General features: G+C 57.3%; 1 protein-coding gene across 1 annotated transcript in view; it reads left to right on the forward strand.

Moving 5' to 3' along the window:
• Positions 1-25,183, forward strand: part of ALG13 (ALG13 UDP-N-acetylglucosaminyltransferase subunit) — a 198,163-nt gene that overhangs the window by 50,559 nt on the left and 122,421 nt on the right. The window contains exons 6-8 of the mRNA XM_073547540.1: positions 5,628-5,686; positions 5,788-6,079; positions 20,197-20,280. Coding sequence (XP_073403641.1) covers positions 5,628-5,686; positions 5,788-6,079; positions 20,197-20,280 — 435 coding nt within the window. The remainder of the gene's footprint in view (positions 1-5,627; positions 5,687-5,787; positions 6,080-20,196; positions 20,281-25,183) is intronic.

The raw sequence follows: 25,183 nt of genomic DNA on the forward strand, positions 1-25,183 counted from the left end.
CCGGCCTAAAACACACTTTAATACTTCAGAGTTCCATCAGCATTGCTAAGAGTCATTGGATATATTTGCTTCAAAGGAAAAAAAAAAATCATCCTTTTTCTCTCAGATAGTAAGGCCGGCGTCACACACAACGTAGAAAAATACAGACCGTATTGTACGGCAGTAATAAGCATAATGGTCCCTAAATAGTGATCCGTATGTCATCCGTTGTCAGAGTGTGGCCGTATATTTTTCCCATGTAAGCATCCGTATGTAATCCGTATGGCATCCGTATGACAAGAATTTCTCGCAGGCTTGCAAAATGGACATATAATGGAGCCCTATGACAGGTTAAAACCCAAACGAAACAATAGATATAGACACATAGACTACATATATATGTAGTCTATGTGTCTATATCTATTCTTTCATTTATTTATTAACCCTGTCAGTGTGATTTTACTGTATCGCGCACAGAATTGCCGGCTTTTCTAAAGGACACTGGGTGCGTATTTCTCGCAAGTCACACATCTGGTCCGTGTGTAATGTGTTGTTTTTGCGCACCCATAGACTTGCATTGGCGTAACACGGGCGTAATACGCTGACAATTGCAGCATGCTGCGATTGGAACGGACCGTAAAATATACGCGAGAAAAATACGGCTGATGGGAGCTGCCCCATAGAGAATCATTGGTACATGTGCAATGTGGTTTTTTAACGCCTCTCACTCATCCGTATTTCTCTCTAGTGTGACGCTGGCCTTACACTTCCACAATGTTCGAATTCCACCAAGGACAACATCTGCAAGGAGTTTGTATGTTCGCCCCGTGTTTGCGTGGGTTTCCTCCGAGTACTCCGGTTTCCTCCCACATTACAAAGACATACTGATAGGGAATATAGACTGTGAGCCCCATCGGGGACAGTGATGATGTGTGCAAACTGTAAAGCGCTGCGGAATATGTTAGCGCTATATAAAAATAAAGATTAAATGCGTGAATGTAGCATTAAGGGTCCAAACAAATACACTGACAAAAGTCTGCTGAAAATCCAATTGAAAACACTAATGAAAATCAGTCAGTTTTGTCTGCAAAGGGAATATGGCAAAAGCTGCGTTCATATGCAGCGGTCATGCTGTGGCTTTAAGCCAGGTTTGTGTATACCATTGGTGCAATCTGTGCAGACACACATGGGTCAAAGAGTTAATGGGGTCAATTCCATCTCAGAACCAGGTGGAATGGTGCATTATGATGAGCTACTGGACTGCAAAAGGCAAATATCTTGTCCTTGCACAGAGGCCTCTTCTGTCTCTGTCCACTTCTGCTTTTAGCCACAATGGACCCTTGCTGCTGCGATCTTTTCACTAATCCTCTGCCTAATCTTGTATGGAAACAATGTGCAGCCGATCATAACGTCCACAATGCTTTTCAGGTGACACAGCTGTTTTCATGTAAGATTAAGTGATTGTGCAATGGAATAGTAAAAGAACTGGGCACAGGGTTGTGGCCTCTAAAAGCTGCAGCATGACTGCTTAGTGTGTGTGAACTCTGGCGAGGTGGAGGCAGTAAATGGGCCAGATATATTAATAATGTTGGTGTTTTGCTTATAGCTATTAACAATAACCAAGGCATAAGTAGTGAATTTCTAATAATACGGCAGAAAGGTGCTATGACTTTTATAAAGTGACTTATTTACAGCTGAAACTTTGCACTAGCCACATACTAAGTGGGACACCAGCCTCAAGTTTTGTTTTGTTTTAATTATTGCAGAAATACCATTGTGACATTTCTCATGTAGGTAATTGTAGCAGGACCAGAAGATATATTTAGATCACCACAGGTGATAGATTGAATGGTCTCCAATATTATTACCACACCCGAGATCAGGTGGATGGGAAATCCTGGCCCAGAGTAGGCTATTCAGTACAAACATATATGATGTAAGCAGCAGAGACACCTAATTACTGGTAGGATTATAACTTCATCACATGCAGGATCAAATAAAACAGGGTTCCCCAACCCCAGTCCTCAAGGCCCACCAACAGGTCATGTTTTCAGGATTTCCCTTTTGTTGTACAGGTGATACAATTATCACCTGGGCAATACTAAGGAAATCCTGAAAACATGACCTGTTGGGGAACCCTGAAATAAAAGATACAAAGTACACCAGTAATCAACCCTGAACTTTTGCTGTGTGCCTACGATCAGGAAGAGTAGCGTTTTGGACGCAGCGTATTTTTACTGCGTTCTTCATTACAAGCACAGTGGATGGGATTTATAGAAATCCCTTGCCCGCTGTGCTTCTTTTTTAGCAACATCTAAGGCTGGTTTCACATTTGCGCTTTTGTGCGCAGCGCATCGTGCACCTATGTTTAACATGACGTGCGCATGGTCTTGCGCACACTAGCGTTTTTGTGCGCATGCGTTTTTTGTCTTTCGCGCCAGGCGCAACATATTGCATTTTTTGGTGCGCCCTGTCTCGGCAAAAAAACGCATGCGCACGCTTGTGCACGGAATGCGCAAAAACAACACATTGAAGTCTATGGGAACGCATGCGTGCGCATGGTCTTGCGCACGGTTGCTTTTTTTGCGCATGCATTTTTGAGTTAAACAAGTCTAGAATGTTCTCTAGACAATGGAAAAAATGACACACCTAAAAACACATGCGCATAAAAAACGCAAACGCATGTAAAACGCAAGCAACGCTGCATTTTTTTGACGCATCAGCGTGCGCATGATGTTAAAAAACCGCGCGTTTGTTTTGCGTTTTTCTTTGCGTTTTTTATGCACCCGATGCGCTGCGCAAAAAAACGCTAATGTGAAACTAGCCTAAATTAGTTGCAACGGGTTAATTTCTGCAGCGGAGACGCTAGCCTCCTCTGCATATTTTCCCCAATAGACTGTCATTACATGTGGTAAATTTGCATAGTTTCAAAACACAAGTGCGTAATGAAGAACACAGCAAAAATTACTTAAATTAGGTTAACAAGTAATTAAAGTTGCACAATGCAACTTTATTTATTTGTTATGGATATGGTTGGTTACTCTTAGTTTGCACCAGTTTCCTGATTTACAAGGGCAAGTCAGTCTTTTGATACTTAAAGGGAATCTGTCACCTCATTTTCGCGCTGTATGTAAATTAGTTGGGTCCGGTCCGATGGGTGGTGTTTTTGCTCCTTCCCTCCACAGCCGCTGTACGCAATATTTCAGGTAATTTCCGTAGTGCTCGTCCATATTTTGCACGTGCGCAGTATGCTTTTCCCAACTACGGGCAAAGCCGAAAAGCATTAGTGCGCATGCGCCGGTGAACTATGACCTGGTACACAGAAATGGCAGTGAAATACTTCTGGGACATAGTACTTCCGGCGCATGCAAACTACTTTTTTCTGGCTTTGCCCTCAGTTGGGCAAAGCATACTGCGCACGCACAAAACATGGACGAGCACTACGGAAATTACCTGAAATATTGCGTACCGCGGCCGTGGAGGGAAGGAGCAAATCACCGTCCATCGGACCGGACCCAACTCCTTTACATACAGCGCGAAAATGAGGTGACAAATTCCCTTTAAATGAGGTTACTTGCAATTTTTTTTTATTGTTTGTGTGCGTTTTTTTAACATGCACTTTTGTTTTTGACAGCGGTTTTTGTCTCTTGTTGGTATGTCATGCTTTAAATAAAGCTGTTTTGTTTTTTGATCCTTCCTGCCATTTACCTTTGACAACTTTATTGCTATACGTAGGTGCAGATTACATGTGCCATTTGTGCATTTCTGCTGCAAAAAACACCCTAAAACTGCATGTACATTTTTTACCTGTGGAATTCCTGCACCTAATGCAAGTCTATTAAAAAGAAGCACAGTGGTAATGAGATTTCTACAAATCCCATCCATTTTTCTGGAACAGTAAGGCTGGAGTGACACACAACCATTAAAAAATCGGTCCGATTTTTACGGTACGACATCGCACAAAGATTTCTTGTCCAGGGATCCGTCTGTCATCCGAATTTCCGGCAATGAACCGATTTTATTCGCATCTAAGCATCAAATTGACATCCAATGCCTGATGCTCTTTCCTGTTGACCTGGAGAAGTCTTGCGATTTAATCGCAAGTCACACGTGTGGTGCGTTTTCAATGCGATTTTTAATTGCATCCATAGACTTGCATTGGCGAATCCGATCCAAAAATCGGTGACAATCGCAGCATGCTGCGATTGTCTGGGTCCGAGGAACGGATCCGATAAACAAAAAACGCATGATGGAAGCAGCACCATAGAATAACATAGGGACGACTGCAATGCGATTTTTCATCGCATTGCATTTGTCTGATTTAATCGCTAGTGTGACCCCGGCCTAAGATGCTGCATTTTTGACACAGCAAAAAATGTGCAGCGTCAAAAATGCCCAAAAAGCTCTTTGTGGGAACGTAGCCTTACATGGAACGTGACAACTAATACATGCTGTTCGATCGATGGACAGCATGTATCAGACTGTGGCTGCATGATTGTAGGCATGTTTGACTTTGGGACTAAAAGCTGCCTGGGTCCAAGTCACATGGAGACTGGTCAAAAAGATGGGTCCCCAGCAACTTCTACCCACCCGCTGCCCTGGATGGACAGGTCTCCCTCTACATGCATGCATAGGGACAAACCAGTCATTCAAGAGCAGTGTGTAGGCAGAGACCATCTGGGACCTGCCTGTCTAGTCTCTTGTGAGCCTCAACCCCCCCGGTGTCCATAAAAGTATGTTTTTTCCTGAAATGGCGCAGAGTTTGAGTGAAATATACTTGGCTGAGATCAGACAGCCAGTGACTTATACTTGCTGCCTGTGGATCGGACATTATGTATCATCGGTCAGGTTCACTTTAACAATGAACTGTAAGGCGATGTTCTCGCCTACAAAAATGCTGTGTTTATCTGCAAGTGTGCGTAGAAATACGTAATAGCGATCTGTTTGGAATATAGCATTTCTGCTGCATGTTTTTTACGTGTTTCGCCCTTGTTCGATGCATTTTTGGTTCAGATATGATACTTTTTGCGCTTTTTTAGTACAGAAACACGATTCCTCTTTTTACGTGCATTTTTTCAGGCTCCCCAAAGAAATTTAGAGGCACAAATGTGACAAAAATGTTGCAGAGTAATGGCATCTTTTGATGCACTGAGAGGGCATGAGTTTTCATGAACTCACATCCTTTAGACTGTTAAACACTGCAGATTTTAGGCCTTCGGCCCCTTTCACGTTGCGTTCTCGCCCACCTTCATTGATCCTGTCGGGGCTTGCGTCTGAAAACCCTCTGCAAAACGGGATTCGGGCGCATGCGCCGTCGGGGGCCATCGACTATAAAGTCAACGTGTTCGCTGTTGTGCATCATTTTCGGACGCATGCGACTACTGGAGGCGGACAATAAGACGCAGTCTGCTACGTCTGAGCGTATACAGCCGAAAACAACGCACGGCAGATCACACGTTGAGGCAATGGCACATACCCATGAATCCCGTTCTGCACGGGCCGTACTTCGACAACAAACATTGACGTCTGAAGCAATTTTTTTGTTAGTCTGTTTCCGCAGTTTGGTCCAGGGAATTCTTTAATTTTCAAAGGTTTGGAAAATGTTACATCTTCCCACTTATCTGATGTCCTGGTTTTATAATTTTCAGTTCCAGAATATTCTCAGTGAACCTCTCCTACTCCAGCTTAGGCTGGACCTCAAACTGCTGTAGGTGGCCATGATTATAACACGGGAGGGGAGGCTGAAAGGGTTACTTCTCTCCCCCCACCCTGCTATGTTGCCCTTTATTAGGAAGTATAACATGGCCGGTTCCGGTTTGACTGCTGCCCTGACACATTGAACCGTGCGGCGAGTCCTGCGCTGAGGAGACGGCGCACTGGCTCCGCATCCCGAGGGTATAAAAAGGTCTGCGCCCTGCAGTCACCGAGAGAAGCGGGGCCCCTGCACACGGCTGCAGCCATGCACAAGGGCTGGAAGAAGTACTTCGGCCAGAAGTCCCTCAATGAGGTGACCATGGACGAGTATCTGGGTAGCCTTGGACTGTACAGAAAACTAACAGCTAAGGACGCGTCCTGTCTCTTCAGAGCGGTGTCCGAGCAGGTAAATGGGGAGGAAGGCCGTCCAGCATGAGTGGGGTCCTGTGAGGTAACTGCAGCTGACCTTCCATACTAGCACCTTCTGGAACCTTTGCATTGTCCAGGAGCCCCTTATAGAACTTTGGCATGTAAAGTGCACGCACTCCTCACACATTATACTGACTTATGGAAGATTACAAACTTTTCCAAGTCTGAGCACTAGCTGCTACTTAGAAAAGTGATTTTTATTTTTTTTTTGTTTAATAAGCTTGGCCATTTTATCATAATAATGGTTAGGTCCTTTTTTAGCAGTACTGTCAGGGTTTTTTTTTTTTTTTTTTTTTGTCTGTCACTACAGACATAGGGCATGTGTTTGGATGAGTTGCATTGTCATTAGAGGGTGCATAGATACCTCGACCATTGGCCATGTTAGTACGCACTGACCCAGGGGCGGACATTGACAGCTTGGGGCCCTTGTGCAAGAAATGTCAGGACCCCCCTCTTTTTATCGCGACAAAGCTGCACATATATAGCCACACGTGTGTGTGTGTGTGTGTATATATGTGTATATATATAACATGGTCTCCTTTTTATATTACATAGTCTCCTTTATGTATATTGTCATCCCTTATTACACAATTCCCTCTTTAGTTATGTACAGCACTGTCCCTTACATATCAGATTATATAAAGCCCTGTCTTTATTACATTCTGTTCTGTCTTGTTAGATGTATAATGCAATGACGGCTGGGGCATGGGAAAGCTTCTTTTCTAATGGAGGAGCTGATGGACTGGTCATTTGGTCAGCGGCTGCTCCGTCAGCAGTCATTTTATATCTAAGAAGAGAGGGGACTATATAATAAAAGAGGGTGCTGTGAACAAAAATAACAAGAAATAATTATGTAAGAGTACTGTACATAACAGCAGAGGAAGCTATATAATAAGGGACAGCACCATGTATAACAAGAGGATGGTATGTAATAAGGGATGGTGTTATACATAATACAAGAGGAAACTAAGGACCGTGCTATACATAAGTGAGTACACTATACATTAAGGGACTGTGTTAGACATGAGTGCACTATATACTAAGGGACTGAGCTATACATAAGTGAGTAGACTATATACTAAGGGACTCTTCTATACATAATAAATGAGTATACTATAAGGGATTTTACAAAAAAATCGTTCACTCCAAATCACACAATGCAGATACAGAACATCTACATCCAGGCACTTGCCCCTGATGTCTCGTCTGATTAGAGCCTCTTTCTCCTGTTTCTTCTCCATCTGGTCAGATCTTCATGTCAACATCTCCCAGCCATGACTCGTCTTATCACGATGATCTTCGCAGCCCTGAACATAACAAGGTCACATACTGTACATTGTATACATACGATTGTCTCCCCCCCCGAATGCAGACATGCTTTTAGGCTATGTGCACACGTTACGGAATTCCCACGGAAGTTACCGCGGGAATTCTGGAATTCCATTCTATGGGAAAACCGCATTCTAAATTCCCGATATTTTCCCACAGAAAAACTAGCGATTTGCAAGCGTAATTAGCTTGCAGAACACTAACGTTTTCCAAGCGATATGTAGCATCGCTTGGAGAACTGATTAACAGGTTGGTCACACTCATCAAACATAGTGTTTGACGAGTGTGACCAACTTTTTACTATTGAGGCTGCCTATGCAGCATCAGCAGTAAGAAGATCTAATATTAAAAATAATAAAAAATGGTGTTTTTCTCACCTTCCGACGTCCCGTGCAGCGTTCCCGATCCTCGCAATGCTCCTGGCAAGTCCCGTTCCCAGTGATGCATTGCGGCAATGACCATTGCCGCAATGCATTACTGAGAACGGGACCTGCCGGCAGCATCGCTGAAGCCTGGTGACGCTGCGAGGGACATCGGAAGGTGAGAATATGATGATTTTTTTTCCATTTTAATTCTATTTTTTACAGGGATATGGTACCCAGAGCCTGGAGGATAGTCTCTTCTCCTCCAGACCGTGGGTTCCATCCGCAAATGGTCTGCTTACTTTTCGAATGGTGGGCATAGCCAAATGCGGAAAGTAAGCAGAACAATGCAATCCTATGGGTGCAGAATCGCCGCGATTCTGCAAAATTAATGAGTGTGCATCCCCATCATTGCCCTCCTTCCCCCACGCATCCTCATCATTGCCCTCTTCCCCCCCCCCCCTGCATCCCCATCATTGCCCTTCTCCCCACCGCATCCTCCACATCCTCTCATTTCCCTCCTCCCCCCGCATCCCCATCATTGCCCTCCTCTCCCCCCTGCATCCCCATCATTTCCCTCCTCTCCCCCCTGCATCCTCATCATTTCCCTCCTCTCCCCCCTGCATCCTCATCATTGCCGTCCTCTCCCCCCTGCATCCTCATCATTGCCGTCCTCTCCCCCCTGCATCCTCGTCATTGCCGTCCTCCCCCCCTGCATCCTCGTCATTGCCGTCCTCCCCCCCCTGCGTCCTCGTCATTGCCCTCCTCCCCCCCTGCGTCCTCGTCATTGCCCTCCTCCCCCCCTGCGTCCTCGTCATTGCCCTCCTCCCCCCCTGCGTCCTCGTCATTGCCCTCCTCCCCCCCCCCCGCGTCCTCGTCATTGCACTCCTCCACCCCCCGCGTCCTCGTCCTTGCCCTCCTCCACCCCCCGCGTCCTCGTCCTTGCCCTCCTCCACCCCCCGCGTCCTCGTCCTTGCCCTCCTCCACCCCCCGCGTCCTCGTCCTTGCCCTCCTCCACCCCCCGCGTCCTCGTCCTTGCCCTCCTCCACCCCCCGCGTCCTCGTCCTTGCCCTCCTCCACCCCCCGCGTCCTCGTCCTTGCCCTCCTCCACCCCCCGCGTCCTCGTCCTTGCCCTCCTCCACCCCCCGCGTCCTCGTCCTTGCCCTCCTCCACCCCCCGCGTCCTCGTCCTTGCCCTCCTCCACCCCCCGCGTCCTCGTCCTTGCCCTCCTCCACCCCCCGCGTCCTCGTCCTTGCCCTCCTCCACCCCCCGCGTCCTCGTCCTTGCCCTCCTCCACCCCCCGCGTCCTCGTCCTTGCCCTCCTCCACCCCCCGCGTCCTCGTCCTTGCCCTCCTCCACCCCCCGCGTCCTCGTCCTTGCCCTCCTCCACCCCCCGCGTCCTCGTCCTTGCCCTCCTCCACCCCCCGCGTCCTCGTCCTTGCCCTCCTCCACCCCCCGCGTCCTCGTCCTTGCCCTCCTCCACCCCCCGCGTCCTCGTCCTTGCCCTCCTCCACCCCCCGCGTCCTCGTCCTTGCCCTCCTCCACCCCCCGCGTCCTCGTCCTTGCCCTCCTCCACCCCCCGCGTCCTCGTCCTTGCCCTCCTCCACCCCCCGCGTCCTCGTCCTTGCCCTCCTCCACCCCCCGCGTCCTCGTCCTTGCCCTCCTCCACCCCCCGCGTCCTCGTCCTTGCCCTCCTCCACCCCCCGCGTCCTCGTCCTTGCCCTCCTCCACCCCCCGCGTCCTCGTCCTTGCCCTCCTCCACCCCCCGCGTCCTCGTCCTTGCCCTCCTCCACCCCCCGCGTCCTCGTCCTTGCCCTCCTCCACCCCCCGCGTCCTCGTCCTTGCCCTCCTCCACCCCCCGCGTCCTCGTCCTTGCCCTCCTCCACCCCCCGCGTCCTCGTCCTTGCCCTCCTCCACCCCCCGCGTCCTCGTCCTTGCCCTCCTCCACCCCCCGCGTCCTCGTCCTTGCCCTCCTCCACCCCCCGCGTCCTCGTCCTTGCCCTCCTCCACCCCCCGCGTCCTCGTCCTTGCCCTCCTCCACCCCCCGCGTCCTCGTCCTTGCCCTCCTCCACCCCCCGCGTCCTCGTCCTTGCCCTCCTCCACCCCCCGCGTCCTCGTCCTTGCCCTCCTCCACCCCCCGCGTCCTCGTCCTTGCCCTCCTCCACCCCCCGCGTCCTCGTCCTTGCCCTCCTCCACCCCCCGCGTCCTCGTCCTTGCCCTCCTCCACCCCCCGCGTCCTCGTCCTTGCCCTCCTCCACCCCCCGCGTCCTCGTCCTTGCCCTCCTCCACCCCCCGCGTCCTCGTCCTTGCCCTCCTCCACCCCCCGCGTCCTCGTCCTTGCCCTCCTCCACCCCCCGCGTCCTCGTCCTTGCCCTCCTCCACCCCCCGCGTCCTCGTCCTTGCCCTCCTCCACCCCCCGCGTCCTCGTCCTTGCCCTCCTCCACCCCCCGCGTCCTCGTCCTTGCCCTCCTCCACCCCCCGCGTCCTCGTCCTTGCCCTCCTCCACCCCCCGCGTCCTCGTCCTTGCCCTCCTCCACCCCCCGCGTCCTCGTCCTTGCCCTCCTCCACCCCCCGCGTCCTCGTCCTTGCCCTCCTCCACCCCCCGCGTCCTCGTCCTTGCCCTCCTCCACCCCCCGCGTCCTCGTCCTTGCCCTCCTCCACCCCCCGCGTCCTCGTCCTTGCCCTCCTCCACCCCCCGCGTCCTCGTCCTTGCCCTCCTCCACCCCCCGCGTCCTCGTCCTTGCCCTCCTCCACCCCCCGCGTCCTCGTCCTTGCCCTCCTCCACCCCCCGCGTCCTCGTCCTTGCCCTCCTCCACCCCCCGCGTCCTCGTCCTTGCCCTCCTCCACCCCCCGCGTCCTCGTCCTTGCCCTCCTCCACCCCCCGCGTCCTCGTCCTTGCCCTCCTCCACCCCCCGCGTCCTCGTCCTTGCCCTCCTCCACCCCCCGCGTCCTCGTCCTTGCCCTCCTCCACCCCCCGCGTCCTCGTCCTTGCCCTCCTCCACCCCCCGCGTCCTCGTCCTTGCCCTCCTCCACCCCCCGCGTCCTCGTCCTTGCCCTCCTCCACCCCCCGCGTCCTCGTCCTTGCCCTCCTCCACCCCCCGCGTCCTCGTCCTTGCCCTCCTCCACCCCCCGCGTCCTCGTCCTTGCCCTCCTCCACCCCCCGCGTCCTCGTCCTTGCCCTCCTCCACCCCCCGCGTCCTCGTCCTTGCCCTCCTCCACCCCCCGCGTCCTCGTCCTTGCCCTCCTCCACCCCCCGCGTCCTCGTCCTTGCCCTCCTCCACCCCCCGCGTCCTCGTCCTTGCCCTCCTCCACCCCCCGCGTCCTCGTCCTTGCCCTCCTCCACCCCCCGCGTCCTCGTCCTTGCCCTCCTCCACCCCCCGCGTCCTCGTCCTTGCCCTCCTCCACCCCCCGCGTCCTCGTCCTTGCCCTCCTCCACCCCCCGCGTCCTCGTCCTTGCCCTCCTCCACCCCCCGCGTCCTCGTCCTTGCCCTCCTCCACCCCCCGCGTCCTCGTCCTTGCCCTCCTCCACCCCCCGCGTCCTCGTCCTTGCCCTCCTCCACCCCCCGCGTCCTCGTCCTTGCCCTCCTCCACCCCCCGCGTCCTCGTCCTTGCCCTCCTCCACCCCCCGCGTCCTCGTCCTTGCCCTCCTCCACCCCCCGCGTCCTCGTCCTTGCCCTCCTCCACCCCCCGCGTCCTCGTCCTTGCCCTCCTCCACCCCCCGCGTCCTCGTCCTTGCCCTCCTCCACCCCCCGCGTCCTCGTCCTTGCCCTCCTCCACCCCCCGCGTCCTCGTCCTTGCCCTCCTCCACCCCCCGCGTCCTCGTCCTTGCCCTCCTCCACCCCCCGCGTCCTCGTCCTTGCCCTCCTCCACCCCCCGCGTCCTCGTCCTTGCCCTCCGCCACCCCCCGCGTCCTCGTCCTTGCCCTCCGCCACCCCCCGCGTCCTCGTCCTTGCCCTCCGCCACCCCCCGCGTCCTCGTCCTTGCCCTCCGCCACCCCCCGCGTCCTCGTCCTTGCCCTCCGCCACCCCCCGCGTCCTCGTCCTTGCCCTCCGCCACCCCCCGCGTCCTCGTCCTTGCCCTCCGCCACCCCCCGCGTCCTCGTCCTTGCCCTCCGCCACCCCCCGCGTCCTCGTCCTTGCCCTCCGCCACCCCCCGCGTCCTCGTCCTTGCCCTCCGCCACCCCCCGCGTCCTCGTCCTTGCCCTCCGCCACCCCCCGCGTCCTCGTCCTTGCCCTCCGCCACCCCCCGCGTCCTCGTCCTTGCCCTCCGCCACCCCCCGCGTCCTCGTCCTTGCCCTCCGCCACCCCCCGCGTCCTCGTCCTTGCCCTCCGCCACCCCCCGCGTCCTCGTCCTTGCCCTCCGCCACCCCCCGCGTCCTCGTCCTTGCCCTCCGCCACCCCCCGCGTCCTCGTCCTTGCCCTCCGCCACCCCCCGCGTCCTCGTCCTTGCCCTCCGCCACCCCCCGCGTCCTCGTCCTTGCCCTCCGCCACCCCCCGCGTCCTCGTCCTTGCCCTCCGCCACCCCCCGCGTCCTCGTCCTTGCCCTCCGCCACCCCCCGCGTCCTCGTCCTTGCCCTCCGCCACCCCCCGCGTCCTCGTCCTTGCCCTCCGCCACCCCCCGCGTCCTCGTCCTTGCCCTCCGCCACCCCCCGCGTCCTCGTCCTTGCCCTCCGCCACCCCCCGCGTCCTCGTCCTTGCCCTCCGCCACCCCCCGCGTCCTCGTCCTTGCCCTCCGCCACCCCCCGCGTCCTCGTCCTTGCCCTCCGCCACCCCCCGCGTCCTCGTCCTTGCCCTCCGCCACCCCCCGCGTCCTCGTCCTTGCCCTCCGCCACCCCCCGCGTCCTCGTCCTTGCCCTCCGCCACCCCCCGCGTCCTCGTCCTTGCCCTCCGCCACCCCCCGCGTCCTCGTCCTTGCCCTCCGCCACCCCCCGCGTCCTCGTCCTTGCCCTCCGCCACCCCCCGCGTCCTCGTCCTTGCCCTCCGCCACCCCCCGCGTCCTCGTCCTTGCCCTCCGCCACCCCCCGCGTCCTCGTCCTTGCCCTCCGCCACCCCCCGCGTCCTCGTCCTTGCCCTCCGCCACCCCCCGCGTCCTCGTCCTTGCCCTCCGCCACCCCCCGCGTCCTCGTCCTTGCCCTCCGCCACCCCCCGCGTCCTCGTCCTTGCCCTCCGCCACCCCCCGCGTCCTCGTCCTTGCCCTCCGCCACCCCCCGCGTCCTCGTCCTTGCCCTCCGCCACCCCCCGCGTCCTCGTCCTTGCCCTCCGCCACCCCCCGCGTCCTCGTCCTTGCCCTCCGCCACCCCCCGCGTCCTCGTCCTTGCCCTCCGCCACCCCCCGCGTCCTCGTCCTTGCCCTCCGCCACCCCCCGCGTCCTCGTCCTTGCCCTCCGCCACCCCCCGCGTCCTCGTCCTTGCCCTCCGCCACCCCCCGCGTCCTCGTCCTTGCCCTCCGCCACCCCCCGCGTCCTCGTCCTTGCCCTCCGCCACCCCCCGCGTCCTCGTCCTTGCCCTCCGCCACCCCCCGCGTCCTCGTCCTTGCCCTCCGCCACCCCCCGCGTCCTCGTCCTTGCCCTCCGCCACCCCCCGCGTCCTCGTCGTTGCCCTCCGCCACCCCCCGCGTCCTCGTCGTTGCCCTCCGCCACCCCCCGCGTCCTCGTCGTTGCCCTCCGCCACCCCCCGCGTCCTCGTCGTTGCCCTCCGCCACCCCCCGCGTCCTCGTCGTTGCCCTCCGCCACCCCCCGCGTCCTCGTCGTTGCCCTCCGCCACCCCCCGCGTCCTCGTCGTTGCCCTCCGCCACCCCCCGCGTCCTCGTCGTTGCCCTCCGCCACCCCCCGCGTCCTCGTCGTTGCCCTCCGCCACCCCCCGCGTCCTCGTCGTTGCCCTCCGCCACCCCCCGCGTCCTCGTCGTTGCCCTCCGCCACCCCCCGCGTCCTCGTCGTTGCCCTCCGCCACCCCCCGCGTCCTCGTCGTTGCCCTCCGCCACCCCCCGCGTCCTCGTCGTTGCCCTCCGCCACCCCCCGCGTCCTCGTCGTTGCCCTCCGCCACCCCCCGCGTCCTCGTCGTTGCCCTCCGCCACCCCCCGCGTCCTCGTCGTTGCCCTCCGCCACCCCCCGCGTCCTCGTCGTTGCCCTCCGCCACCCCCCGCGTCCTCGTCGTTGCCCTCCGCCACCCCCCGCGTCCTCGTCGTTGCCCTCCGCCACCCCCCGCGTCCTCGTCGTTGCCCTCCGCCACCCCCCGCGTCCTCGTCGTTGCCCTCCGCCACCCCCCGCGTCCTCGTCGTTGCCCTCCGCCACCCCCCGCGTCCTCGTCGTTGCCCTCCGCCACCCCCCGCGTCCTCGTCGTTGCCCTCCGCCACCCCCCGCGTCCTCGTCGTTGCCCTCCGCCACCCCCCGCGTCCTCGTCGTTGCCCTCCGCCACCCCCCGCGTCCTCGTCGTTGCCCTCCGCCACCCCCCGCGTCCTCGTCGTTGCCCTCCGCCACCCCCCGCGTCCTCGTCGTTGCCCTCCGCCACCCCCCGCGTCCTCGTCGTTGCCCTCCGCCACCCCCCGCGTCCTCGTCGTTGCCCTCCGCCACCCCCCGCGTCCTCGTCGTTGCCCTCCGCCACCCCCCGCGTCCTCGTCGTTGCCCTCCGCCACCCCCCGCGTCCTCGTCGTTGCCCTCCGCCACCCCCCGCGTCCTCGTCGTTGCCCTCCGCCACCCCCCGCGTCCTCGTCGTTGCCCTCCGCCACCCCCCGCGTCCTCGTCGTTGCCCTCCGCCACCCCCCGCGTCCTCGTCGTTGCCCTCCGCCACCCCCCGCGTCCTCGTCGTTGCCCTCCGCCACCCCCCGCGTCCTCGTCGTTGCCCTCCGCCACCCCCCGCGTCCTCGTCGTTGCCCTCCGCCACCCCCCGCGTCCTCGTCGTTGCCCTCCGCCACCCCCCGCGTCCTCGTCGTTGCCCTCCGCCACCCCCCGCGTCCTCGTCGTTGCCCTCCGCCACCCCCCGCGTCCTCGTCGTTGCCCTCCGCCACCCCCCGCGTCCTCGTCGTTGCCCTCCGCCACCCCCCGCGTCCTCGTCGTTGCCCTCCGCCACCCCCCGCGTCCTCGTCGTTGCCCTCCGCCACCCCCCGCGTCCTCGTCGTTGCCCTCCGCCACCCCCCGCGTCCTCGTCGTTGCCCTCCGCCACCCCCCGCGTCCTCGTCGTTGCCCTCCGCCACCCCCCGCGTCCTCGTCGTTGCCCTCCGCCACCCCCCGCGTCCTCGTCGTTGCCCTCCGCCACCCCCCGCGTCCTCGTCGTTGCCCTCCGCCACCCCCCGCGTCCTCGTCGTTGCCCTCCGCCACCCCCCGCGTCCTCGTCGTTGCCCTCCGCCACCCCCCGCGTCCTCGTCGTTGCCCTCCGCCACCCCCCGCGTCCTCGTCGTTGCCCTCCGCCACCCCCCGCGTCCTCGTCGTTGCCCTCCGCCACCCCCCGCGTCCTCGTCGTTGCCCTCCGCCACCCCCCGCGTCCTCGTCGTTGCCCTCCGCCACCCCCCGCGTCCTCGTCGTTGCCCTCCGCCACCCCCCGCGTCCTCGTCGTTGCCCTCCGCCACCCCCCGCGTCCTCGTCGTTGCCCTCCGCCACCCCCCGCGTCCTCGTCGTTGCCCTCCGCCACCCCCCGCGTCCTCGTCGTTGCCCTCCGCCACCCCCCGCGTCCTCGTCGTTGCCCTCCGCCACCCCCCGCGTCCTCGTCGTTGCCCTCCGCCACCCCCCGCGTCCTCGTCGTTGCCCTCCGCCACCCCCCGCGTCCTCGTCGTTGCCCTCCGCCACCCCCCGCGTCCTCGTCGTTGCCCTCCGCCACCCCCCGCGTCCTCGTCGTTGCCCTCCGCCACCCCCCGCGTCCTCGTCGTTGCCCTCCGCCACCCCCCGCGTCCTCGTCGTTGCCCTCCGCCACCCCCCGCGTCCTCGTCGTTGCCCTCCGCCACCCCCCGCGTCCTCGTCGTTGCCCTCCGCCACCCCCCGCGTCCTCGTCGTTGCCCTCCGCCACCCCCCGCGTCCTCGTCGTTGCCCTCCGCCACCCCCCGCGTCCTCGTCGTTGCCCTCCGCCACCCCCCGCGTCCTCGTCGTTGCCCTCCGCCACCCCCCGCGTCCTCGTCGTTGCCCTCCGCCACCCCCCGCGTCCTCGTCGTTGCCCTCCGCCACCCCCCGCGTCCTCGTCGTTGCCCTCCGCCACCCCCCGCGTCCTCGTCGTTGCCCTCCGCCACCCCCCGCGTCCTCGTCGTTGCCCTCCGCCACCCCCCGCGTCCTCGTCGTTGCCCTCCGCCACCCCCCGCGTCCTCGTCGTTGCCCTCCGCCACCCCCCGCGTCCTCGTCGTTGCCCTCCGCCACCCCCCGCGTCCTCGTCGTTGCCCTCCGCCACCCCCCGCGTCCTCGTCGTTGCCCTCCGCCACCCCCCGCGTCCTCGTCGTTGCCCTCCGCCACCCCCCGCGTCCTCGTCGTTGCCCTCCGCCACCCCCCGCGTCCTCGTCGTTGCCCTCCGCCACCCCCCGCGTCCTCGTCGTTGCCCTCCGCCACCCCCCGCGTCCTCGTCGTTGCCCTCCGCCACCCCCCGCGTCCTCGTCGTTGCCCTCCGCCACCCCCCGCGTCCTCGTCGTTGCCCTCCGCCACCCCCCGCGTCCTCGTCGTTGCCCTCCGCCACCCCCCGCGTCCTCGTCGTTGCCCTCCGCCACCCCCCGCGTCCTCGTCGTTGCCCTCCGCCACCCCCCGCGTCCTCGTCGTTGCCCTCCGCCACCCCCCGCGTCCTCGTCGTTGCCCTCCGCCACCCCCCGCGTCCTCGTCGTTGCCCTCCGCCACCCCCCGCGTCCTCGTCGTTGCCCTCCGCCACCCCCCGCGTCCTCGTCGTTGCCCTCCGCCACCCCCCGCGTCCTCGTCGTTGCCCTCCGCCACCCCCCGCGTCCTCGTCGTTGCCCTCCGCCACCCCCCGCGTCCTCGTCGTTGCCCTCCGCCACCCCCCGCGTCCTCGTCGTTGCCCTCCGCCACCCCCCGCGTCCTCGTCGTTGCCCTCCGCCACCCCCCGCGTCCTCGTCGTTGCCCTCCGCCACCCCCCGCGTCCTCGTCGTTGCCCTCCGCCACCCCCCGCGTCCTCGTCGTTGCCCTCCGCCACCCCCCGCGTCCTCGTCGTTGCCCTCCGCCACCCCCCGCGTCCTCGTCGTTGCCCTCCGCCACCCCCCGCGTCCTCGTCGTTGCCCTCCGCCACCCCCCGCGTCCTCGTCGTTGCCCTCCGCCACCCCCCGCGTCCTCGTCGTTGCCCTCCGCCACCCCCCGCGTCCTCGTCGTTGCCCTCCGCCACCCCCCGCGTCCTCGTCGTTGCCCTCCGCCACCCCCCGCGTCCTCGTCGTTGCCCTCCGCCACCCCCCGCGTCCTCGTCGTTGCCCTCCGCCACCCCCCGCGTCCTCGTCGTTGCCCTCCGCCACCCCCCGCGTCCTCGTCGTTGCCCTCCGCCACCCCCCGCGTCCTCGTCGTTGCCCTCCGCCACCCCCCGCGTCCTCGTCGTTGCCCTCCGCCACCCCCCGCGTCCTCGTCGTTGCCCTCCGCCACCCCCCGCGTCCTCGTCGTTGCCCTCCGCCACCCCCCGCGTCCTCGTCGTTGCCCTCCGCCACCCCCCGCGTCCTCGTCGTTGCCCTCCGCCACCCCCCGCGTCCTCGTCGTTGCCCTCCGCCACCCCCCGCGTCCTCGTCGTTGCCCTCCGCCACCCCCCGCGTCCTCGTCGTTGCCCTCCGCCACCCCCCGCGTCCTCGTCGTTGCCCTCCGCCACCCCCCGCGTCCTCGTCGTTGCCCTCCGCCACCCCCCGCGTCCTCGTCGTTGCCCTCCGCCACCCCCCGCGTCCTCGTCGTTGCCCTCCGCCACCCCCCGCGTCCTCGTCGTTGCCCTCCGCCACCCCCCGCGTCCTCGTCGTTGCCCTCCGCCACCCCCCGCGTCCTCGTCGTTGCCCTCCGCCACCCCCCGCGTCCTCGTCGTTGCCCTCCGCCACCCCCCGCGTCCTCGTCGTTGCCCTCCGCCACCCCCCGCGTCCTCATCATTGGCTTCTACACCACCTACACACACAAATTGCCACTCGCCTCTCTGCACGTTCCTCACAGCTACACGCACACAGCACCACTCGCCTCTCTGCACGCTCCTCACAGCTACACGCACACAGCACCACTCGCCTCTCTGCACGCTCCTCACAGCTACACGCACACAGCACCACTCGCCTCTCTGCACGCTCCTCACAGCTACACGCACACAGCACCACTCGCCTCTCTGCACGCTCCTCACAGCTACACGCACACAGCACCACTCGCCTCTCTGCACGCTCCTCACAGCTACACGCACACAGCACCACTCGCCTCTCTGCACGCTCCTCACAGCTACACGCACACAGCACCACTCGCCTCTCTGCACGCTCCTCACAGCTACACGCACACAGCACCACTCGCCTCTCTGCACGCTCCTCACAGCTACACGCACACAGCACCACTCGCCTCTCTGCACGCTCCTCACAGCTACACGCACACAGCACCACTCGCCTCTCTGCACGCTCCTCACAGCTACACGCACACAGCACCACTCGCCTCTCTGCACGTTCCTCACAGCTACACGCACACAGCACCACTCGCCTCTCTGCACGTTCCTCACAGCTACACGCACACAGCACCACTCGCCTCTCTGCACGTTCCTCACAGCTACACGCACACAGCACCACTCGCCTCTCTGCACGTTCCTCACAGCTACACGCTCACAGCACCACTCGCCTCTCTGCACGTTCCTCACAGCTACACGCACACAGCACCACTCGCCTCTCTGCACGTTCCTCACAGCTACACGCACACAGCACCACTCGCCTCTCTGCACGTTCCTCACAGCTACACGCACACAGCACCACTCGCCTCTCCGCACGTTCGTCACCAGCAGCTTCCTCCCTAGCACATCATCCAGCTGCGCTGCTGTGTTAGACAGGAAGCGCGGGCAGGCAGCAGAATGAACCCTGCAGCTCCGCTCCTTTGCCATTTTCTCCTGTAGGCAGAGGAGCTGCAGGGATCGCTCCCGTACATTAGGGCAATTTGGCCAGAGCCCCCCCGGAACCTCAGGGCCTGATAAAAAGGCCAGATTGCCCTCAGTGTTAGCCACCTTGCAGGTGCCCCCCTCCACCTTCAGGCCCTGGTGCAACTGTATCAGCTGTAGATGTGGTATGTCTGGCCCTGCTGTGACCGCTGGACTGGAGCCCTGAAAACCGCCTTTTAGCATCTAAAAGCCCCCTTTTGATTAGCCGGCCAGGCATAATGTCAATATGCAGGTGCATCTCACAAAATTAGAATATCATCAAAAAGTTAATTTCAGTTTTTCAATACAAAAAGTAAAACTCGTATATTATATAGAGTCATTACAAACAGTGATGTATTTCAAGTGTTTATTTCTGTAAATGTTGATGATTACGGTTTACAGCCAGTGAAAACCCAAAAGTCATATCAGTAAATTAGAATACTTTATAACACCAGCTTGAAAAAATGATTTTAAAATCCAAAATGTTGTCCTAGTTGTCAAATATTTTGTATCTCTTTTCTTTTAACAAAAGTAGAGCTGTGGAGTCAGTATAAAATGGGACGATTCTGACGCCCAAAATCTATAATTTATTGGGTACATTAGTACAATGGAGGATGTGCTGTAAATGTTTTCATAATTTGGGAGAGTTATAAAATGTCCTATAAATGTCTGTTCTGTTACTGATCTAAGGATCTCGGCTTTTAGTCAAGAGGATTCTTTGCTGCACTTTATGTACATGCTCAGTAGTTTGGCAGAGCTGTGGGGTCAGAGTCATGGAAATTGAGGAGCCGGAGGTTTGGCTTACCGACTCCACATCCCTAATTGTGCGTGTATGTATATACAGTGTCAGGGCTGTGGAGTCGGTAAGTCAAACTTCTGACTAACTCCACAGCACTGACTCACTACTGAGAATATATGTAATGTTGTGCTACTTGTGAAAGTTGTTTCCTTGACAAAGCAACACCTTGTGTGCACCAAAAACTGTGCACATGTACAGAAGTGATAAGAACCAGGCATTTAACACTTTCTGACAATTCCTAAATGCCTTCATGTTATTTTTAGTTATTCCCGCTCTGATCACTTCTGTATCAGGAGGTTAGCTGGGGTGGAAAGGTGACATCATATCTACGTGCATGACCAGCAGGTATCAGGATGGATGCGCAATATTTTCTGTTCACACACGTGGCAGCAGATCTCTATAGATGTGACATCACTGACCCAGATCACCTGCTGATACAGAAGTGGAAGAGCTGAATTACCTCTTTAAACTTCTCCCAATTAGTTCTATACTAGGTCTAGATTGTTTTGTAACCTACATGTGCTGTAATTGCATTTTTCTACTTTATGCTAGTCTGTTATTGGTGTATTTTTCAGCTTTTCTTCTGCCAGATTCACCACAATGAAATACGGAAGATATGCGTGTCATACATGAGAAAGAATGAAAGGCTCTTTGACTCTGTAAGTTCAATTTTAACAATCTGCAATTAAAGGTAGCCTGTTGCATCGAGATACTGTTACCTGCAGATATAGCATTTATCTGCAAATAAGTAACTATTAAATTGTGTGTATCTGACTAACTAGAGCAGCTTGCTTCCAGTCATCAGAGCTGTGCAATCACTCGTCCGGCCCCAATCACTGTTTTACACCACCTCATCCGATGCTTGGTATTATTGGTGATGTAAGGATTGCATGCAGTTGCATAGCCATGGCATGAAGCTCGTAGTGCAGAGTTCTTGGTGTTAATGCCAGAGGTGGTGGTTTGGACAGTAAGGCTGTGTGCCCACATTGCGTTTTTTAAGCGTTTGCGCCACTGTGGATTTTCAGCGCCTGTGCACTGCAGTGCAGAGCAGTGCGCCTGTGCAGGAGCCGGGAAGCAAAGAGGACGTCATCACTAGAAGTTGGGAGGCATCGGACCGTGACACCCTCCGGACCCAAACTGGACCTGAACCGCCCCTGGTTGAGTATAATATAACTCGTTTTTCTTCTTTCAGGTTACATCGGGGGCTTATCTACAGCATTTTGTAATGTTGTAGATAAGCCCCTGATGGCGGTGACCGCATCTTATATGCCAAAAAATAGGTGACAAATTGCCTTCCAGGTACATCCTTTCCCAATTATTGACTTGTATATAAGGCAAAATAATTAACTCCAGACCAAAATGTTCTTCCACCACTTGGACTATGTTCAGACGCAGCGTTTTTGAAGTGTTTATCAACTTTAACATTGCTTTCAACCAATACAAATGCATTCACTGGGAAATGTCATTGTAACATTTAACAATCCTAGCTGGCCATGTGGTGTGTGACACATAAGCAGACACATCTTGTTTCATTTATGAAGGAGGTACTCTTAAAGTCACAGAGCCTATTTTTACCAGGGCATCAGACAGCATTATTCTTAAAGGGCATTATTAAACAGTGGGTCTCCTAAACTGTTATTGCCTATGCAGTGAGTGGATGGGCTGCCAAGAACTACGACACACCACAATACCCCTTTCACGAGCGGTCCAGGAGGGCTTCCTGAAAAAATGTTGCGTTGAATGCAAGGCCTGGCTTGCCCCAAAGTATCATGCACCCCAAAAACTTTTCAAGCCACGTTCTGGATGGCCATCAGAAAATCCACTTCACATTATTCATTTTGTACTCCCATTCTGTTTTCTTATGCATTGACTGCAAGGCCTGCCCTGCTACCAAGTCATATGCACCCCAATAACCCCAATCCCCCTTGGAAGAAACATGGAGGAGGGCCTCTTAAAGGGAATCTGTCACCCTTTTTTTGCCCTATTAGCTGCCGGCATAGACATCGGGGGCTTATCTACAGCATTCTGTAATGCTGTAGATAAGCCCCTGATGTAACCTGAAAGAGAAGAAAAACACTTTATATTACACTCACAGAGGTGGGCGGTCCAGTCCGATGGGTGTTACTGTCCGGTCCGACGCCTCTCTTCTTCATGCGATGACGTCCTCTTCTCCCGTCCTGAAATGGCTCCGGCGCAGGCGCATTGCTCTGCCCTGTTGAGGGCAGAGCAGAATTCTGCAGTGCACAGGCGCCAGACCTTTCCTGACGCCTGCGCACTGCAGGACTCTGCTCTGACCTCAACAGGGCAGAGCAGTGCGCCTGCGCAGGAGCCATTACAGGACGGGAAAAGAGGACGTCATCGCATGAAGAAGGGAGGCGCCGGACGGGACTGCGACACCCATCGGACCGGACCGCCCTCCTCCGTGAGTATAATATAACATGTTTTTCTTCTCTTTCAGGTTACATCAGAGGCTTATCTACAGCATTACAGAATGCTGTAGATTATAGCCCCCTGATGTCTATGCTGGCAGCTGAAAGGCCAAAAAAAGGTTGACAGATTCCCTTTAACAAAAAATGTCCCATTAAAAAAGAGCTGGTCTCCTAGACTTGTAATGTCCATACACTAAGTGTATGGGCTGACAAACATTTTCCCCTGTGGGTACACCTCAACCTTTTTCGTAATTTATTTTACGGCCAGCATAACCACCCACCCTTGTTAAGAAATCGACACTGGCTGTAGCAACATGGAACACGTTAACCCTGGTAATCTAGTGGCGGAGGATGATGAGACGTGGAGGAAGGCCTCATTAAAAAAATAGGCCCAATGTAAAGGAGCTGGTCTCACAGACTTGGAATGCCCATACACTAAGTGTATGGGCTGGCAAACATTTCCCCTTGGGGGGGGGGGGGGGGGGGGGGGTAAATATTTCTTGAAATTTGGTGACTGGCATCATAACAGCCTTGCCAAAAAATAGGGTGGCTGGAGCATGACTGAATACGTTTACTGTTATGAACGGGTCACCGAGGAGGAAAACAAGACCAAGTTAAGTCACAGAGAACCAGAGAGGTTGGTAACTCCGCGGATTGCAGACCCCTGATTCTAACCACACAACTTACAGCAGCCGTGGAGCGTACCTACAATGATTCTAGACGCCTTGTCACAATCAGAGGACTAAATAAGCCTAAAGCAAGAAAAGGGGAAATCTAAACTGCCCCAAAGGAATAGACAGCCCCCACACATGTATTGACGGTGAGACAAGATGAGAGCACAAACACAGGTAGGAAAATAGGCTGAGCTAATGATGGGGCCCACACTAACTAGAAAGGACAGAAAAGGAAAGATACTGTCTGCAATCACGCCAAAAAACCCTGCAAAAATGTCACGGGAAAGGCAGCGAACATAAAGTCAGCCATGCATGCCAGACTGGTAACAGGCAAGCCTTCTGTGTCCTCACCAATAGGATGACTGACCGAGGTGTCGTCGTCCTCCTCATCCTCTTCTTCCTCCCTATCCTCAGGCGATCCACGCTGAACAGACTGTATGACAGTTGTGCTTGTTGTACCGTCTGTAGCGCATGAAAGTAGCTCCTGTTCTTCCTCCTCCTCCTCTTCCTCATTGTCAACCAATCCACGTTGGGATGACATGAGGCCTGGCTGTGTGTAATCACCCTGTATGGTTCCTTGATCCATATCCTCATGCACCGCCTGCAATGCATCCTCTTTCATTGTGAGCAGAGAGCTTTTCAGAATGCAGATGAGCGGGATGGTGATGCTAATTATGACGTCATCGCTGCTCCCCATCTTGGTGGACTCCACAAAATTTCGGAGGATATTACATATGTCTGACATCCATGTCTACTCCTGAGGTCTTGTGTGGAGTCAAACATGAATAACGATGGCCTTGTTGATGCTGGAATTCAACAATTGCCCTCTTCTGCTCACAAATCCTTTCCAACATATGCAGTGTAGAGTTCCAATGCGTGGGGACATCACACACCAGTCGTTGAGCCGTTACCTGCAAGGGCGGCTGAAGCTGTAGCTGACTTTCTAAAATGGGCACACAGGCGGTGCACTTTCACCAGCAGATTCGGCAGCTCCAGGTAGATTTTTAGAAAATGTTGAACAACGAGGTTAAGCACATGGGCCAGGCATGGTATGTGTATCAGTTTGCCTCGCCTCAGAGACACCACCAGGTTCCTGCCATTGTCACACACAACCATGCCTGGCTGGAGATTCAGCATTGTCAGCCACACATCTGCCTGCTCTTTCAGAGCTGTCAACAACTCTTCAGCATTGTGCAGTTTGTCACCTAAGCAAACTAGCTTAAGCACAGCCTGTTGCCACTTGGCTTTGGCAGTGCTTCCAGCTTGTGACTGATGTGCTCATTTCGGAGATGGAGGCTGAAGAGGAGGAGGAGGTGCAGGAGCTGTACACAGTGGGGGCAACCCTGATTGACGTAGAGTCTGCAAACCTTGGCGTCGGGAGGACGTGTTCCATCCCAAGGTATGACTGGGTCCTGCTTTCACTATGTTAACCCAGTGTGCCGTCAGCGAGATGTACCGTCCCTGGCCACGAGCACTTGTCCATGTGTCCGTGGTTAGGTGTGCTTTACCAGTAACTGCATTGTTGAGGGCAAGGGTAATGTTGTGGGACACGTGCTTGTGTAATGCCGGGACGGCACAGCGGGAGAAAGAGGCGGCTGGTGACCGAGTACCTTGGGACGGCTGCCGCCATCAGGTTGCGGAAAGCTTCCGTCTCCATGAGCCTAAAAGGCAACATTTTGAGCACAAGCAGACGAGAAATATGAGTATTGAGTACTGTGGCCTGTGGGGCGTTGGCTGCGTATTTACGCTTAAGTTCCAATGACTGGGGTATGGACAACTGAAGGCTGCGCTGGGACAAGGACGTGGACGTGCTTGATGATGGTACAATTTTGACTGTGGGCAACAGCAGTTGCAGGGCAGGAGGCATCTTCGCATGCACCGTGGACAGGGCATTGGCTTGCACGCACAACAGTGGAAGAAGCTGTGGTGTCACCTGCAAACACTGTTCCTGCAGCACGGGGTTAGGCCCACAAAGTCAGGTGCTTTGCTGCCATGTGCCTGATCATGCTGGTGGTGGTAAGGCTGGTAGTTTTGCTACCCCTGCTGATGCTGGCATGATAGATGTTGCAAATGGCCTGTTTGGGGTTATCGGCAGAGTCTTGAAAAAATAACCGGTGACAACCTGTTGAAGCTCATCAAGAGAATGCCAAGAGTGTGCTAAGCAGTAATCAAAGCAAAAGGTGGCTACTTTGAAGAACCTAGAATATAAGACATATTTTCAGTTGTTTCACACTTATTTAATTTTATAATTCCACATGTGTTAACTCAGAGTTTTGATGCCTTCAGAGTGAATCTGCAATTTTCTTAGTCATGAAAATAAAGAAAACTCTTTGAGGTGTGTCCAAACTGTTGGTCTTTACTGTATACCGCACTGTAAAATGTTGCCTGTATGTATTTTTTTGGGGGGTTCAGCAAAATGGTGTCAAGTAATTGTGTAAGACACTCCCAAAAAATATCTA

Source organism: Dendrobates tinctorius, unplaced genomic scaffold, assembly GCF_039654945.1.
Source record: "Dendrobates tinctorius isolate UK_male_01 unplaced genomic scaffold, ASM3965494v1 ptg000154l, whole genome shotgun sequence".
Taxonomy (NCBI): Eukaryota; Metazoa; Chordata; class Amphibia; order Anura; family Dendrobatidae; genus Dendrobates; species Dendrobates tinctorius.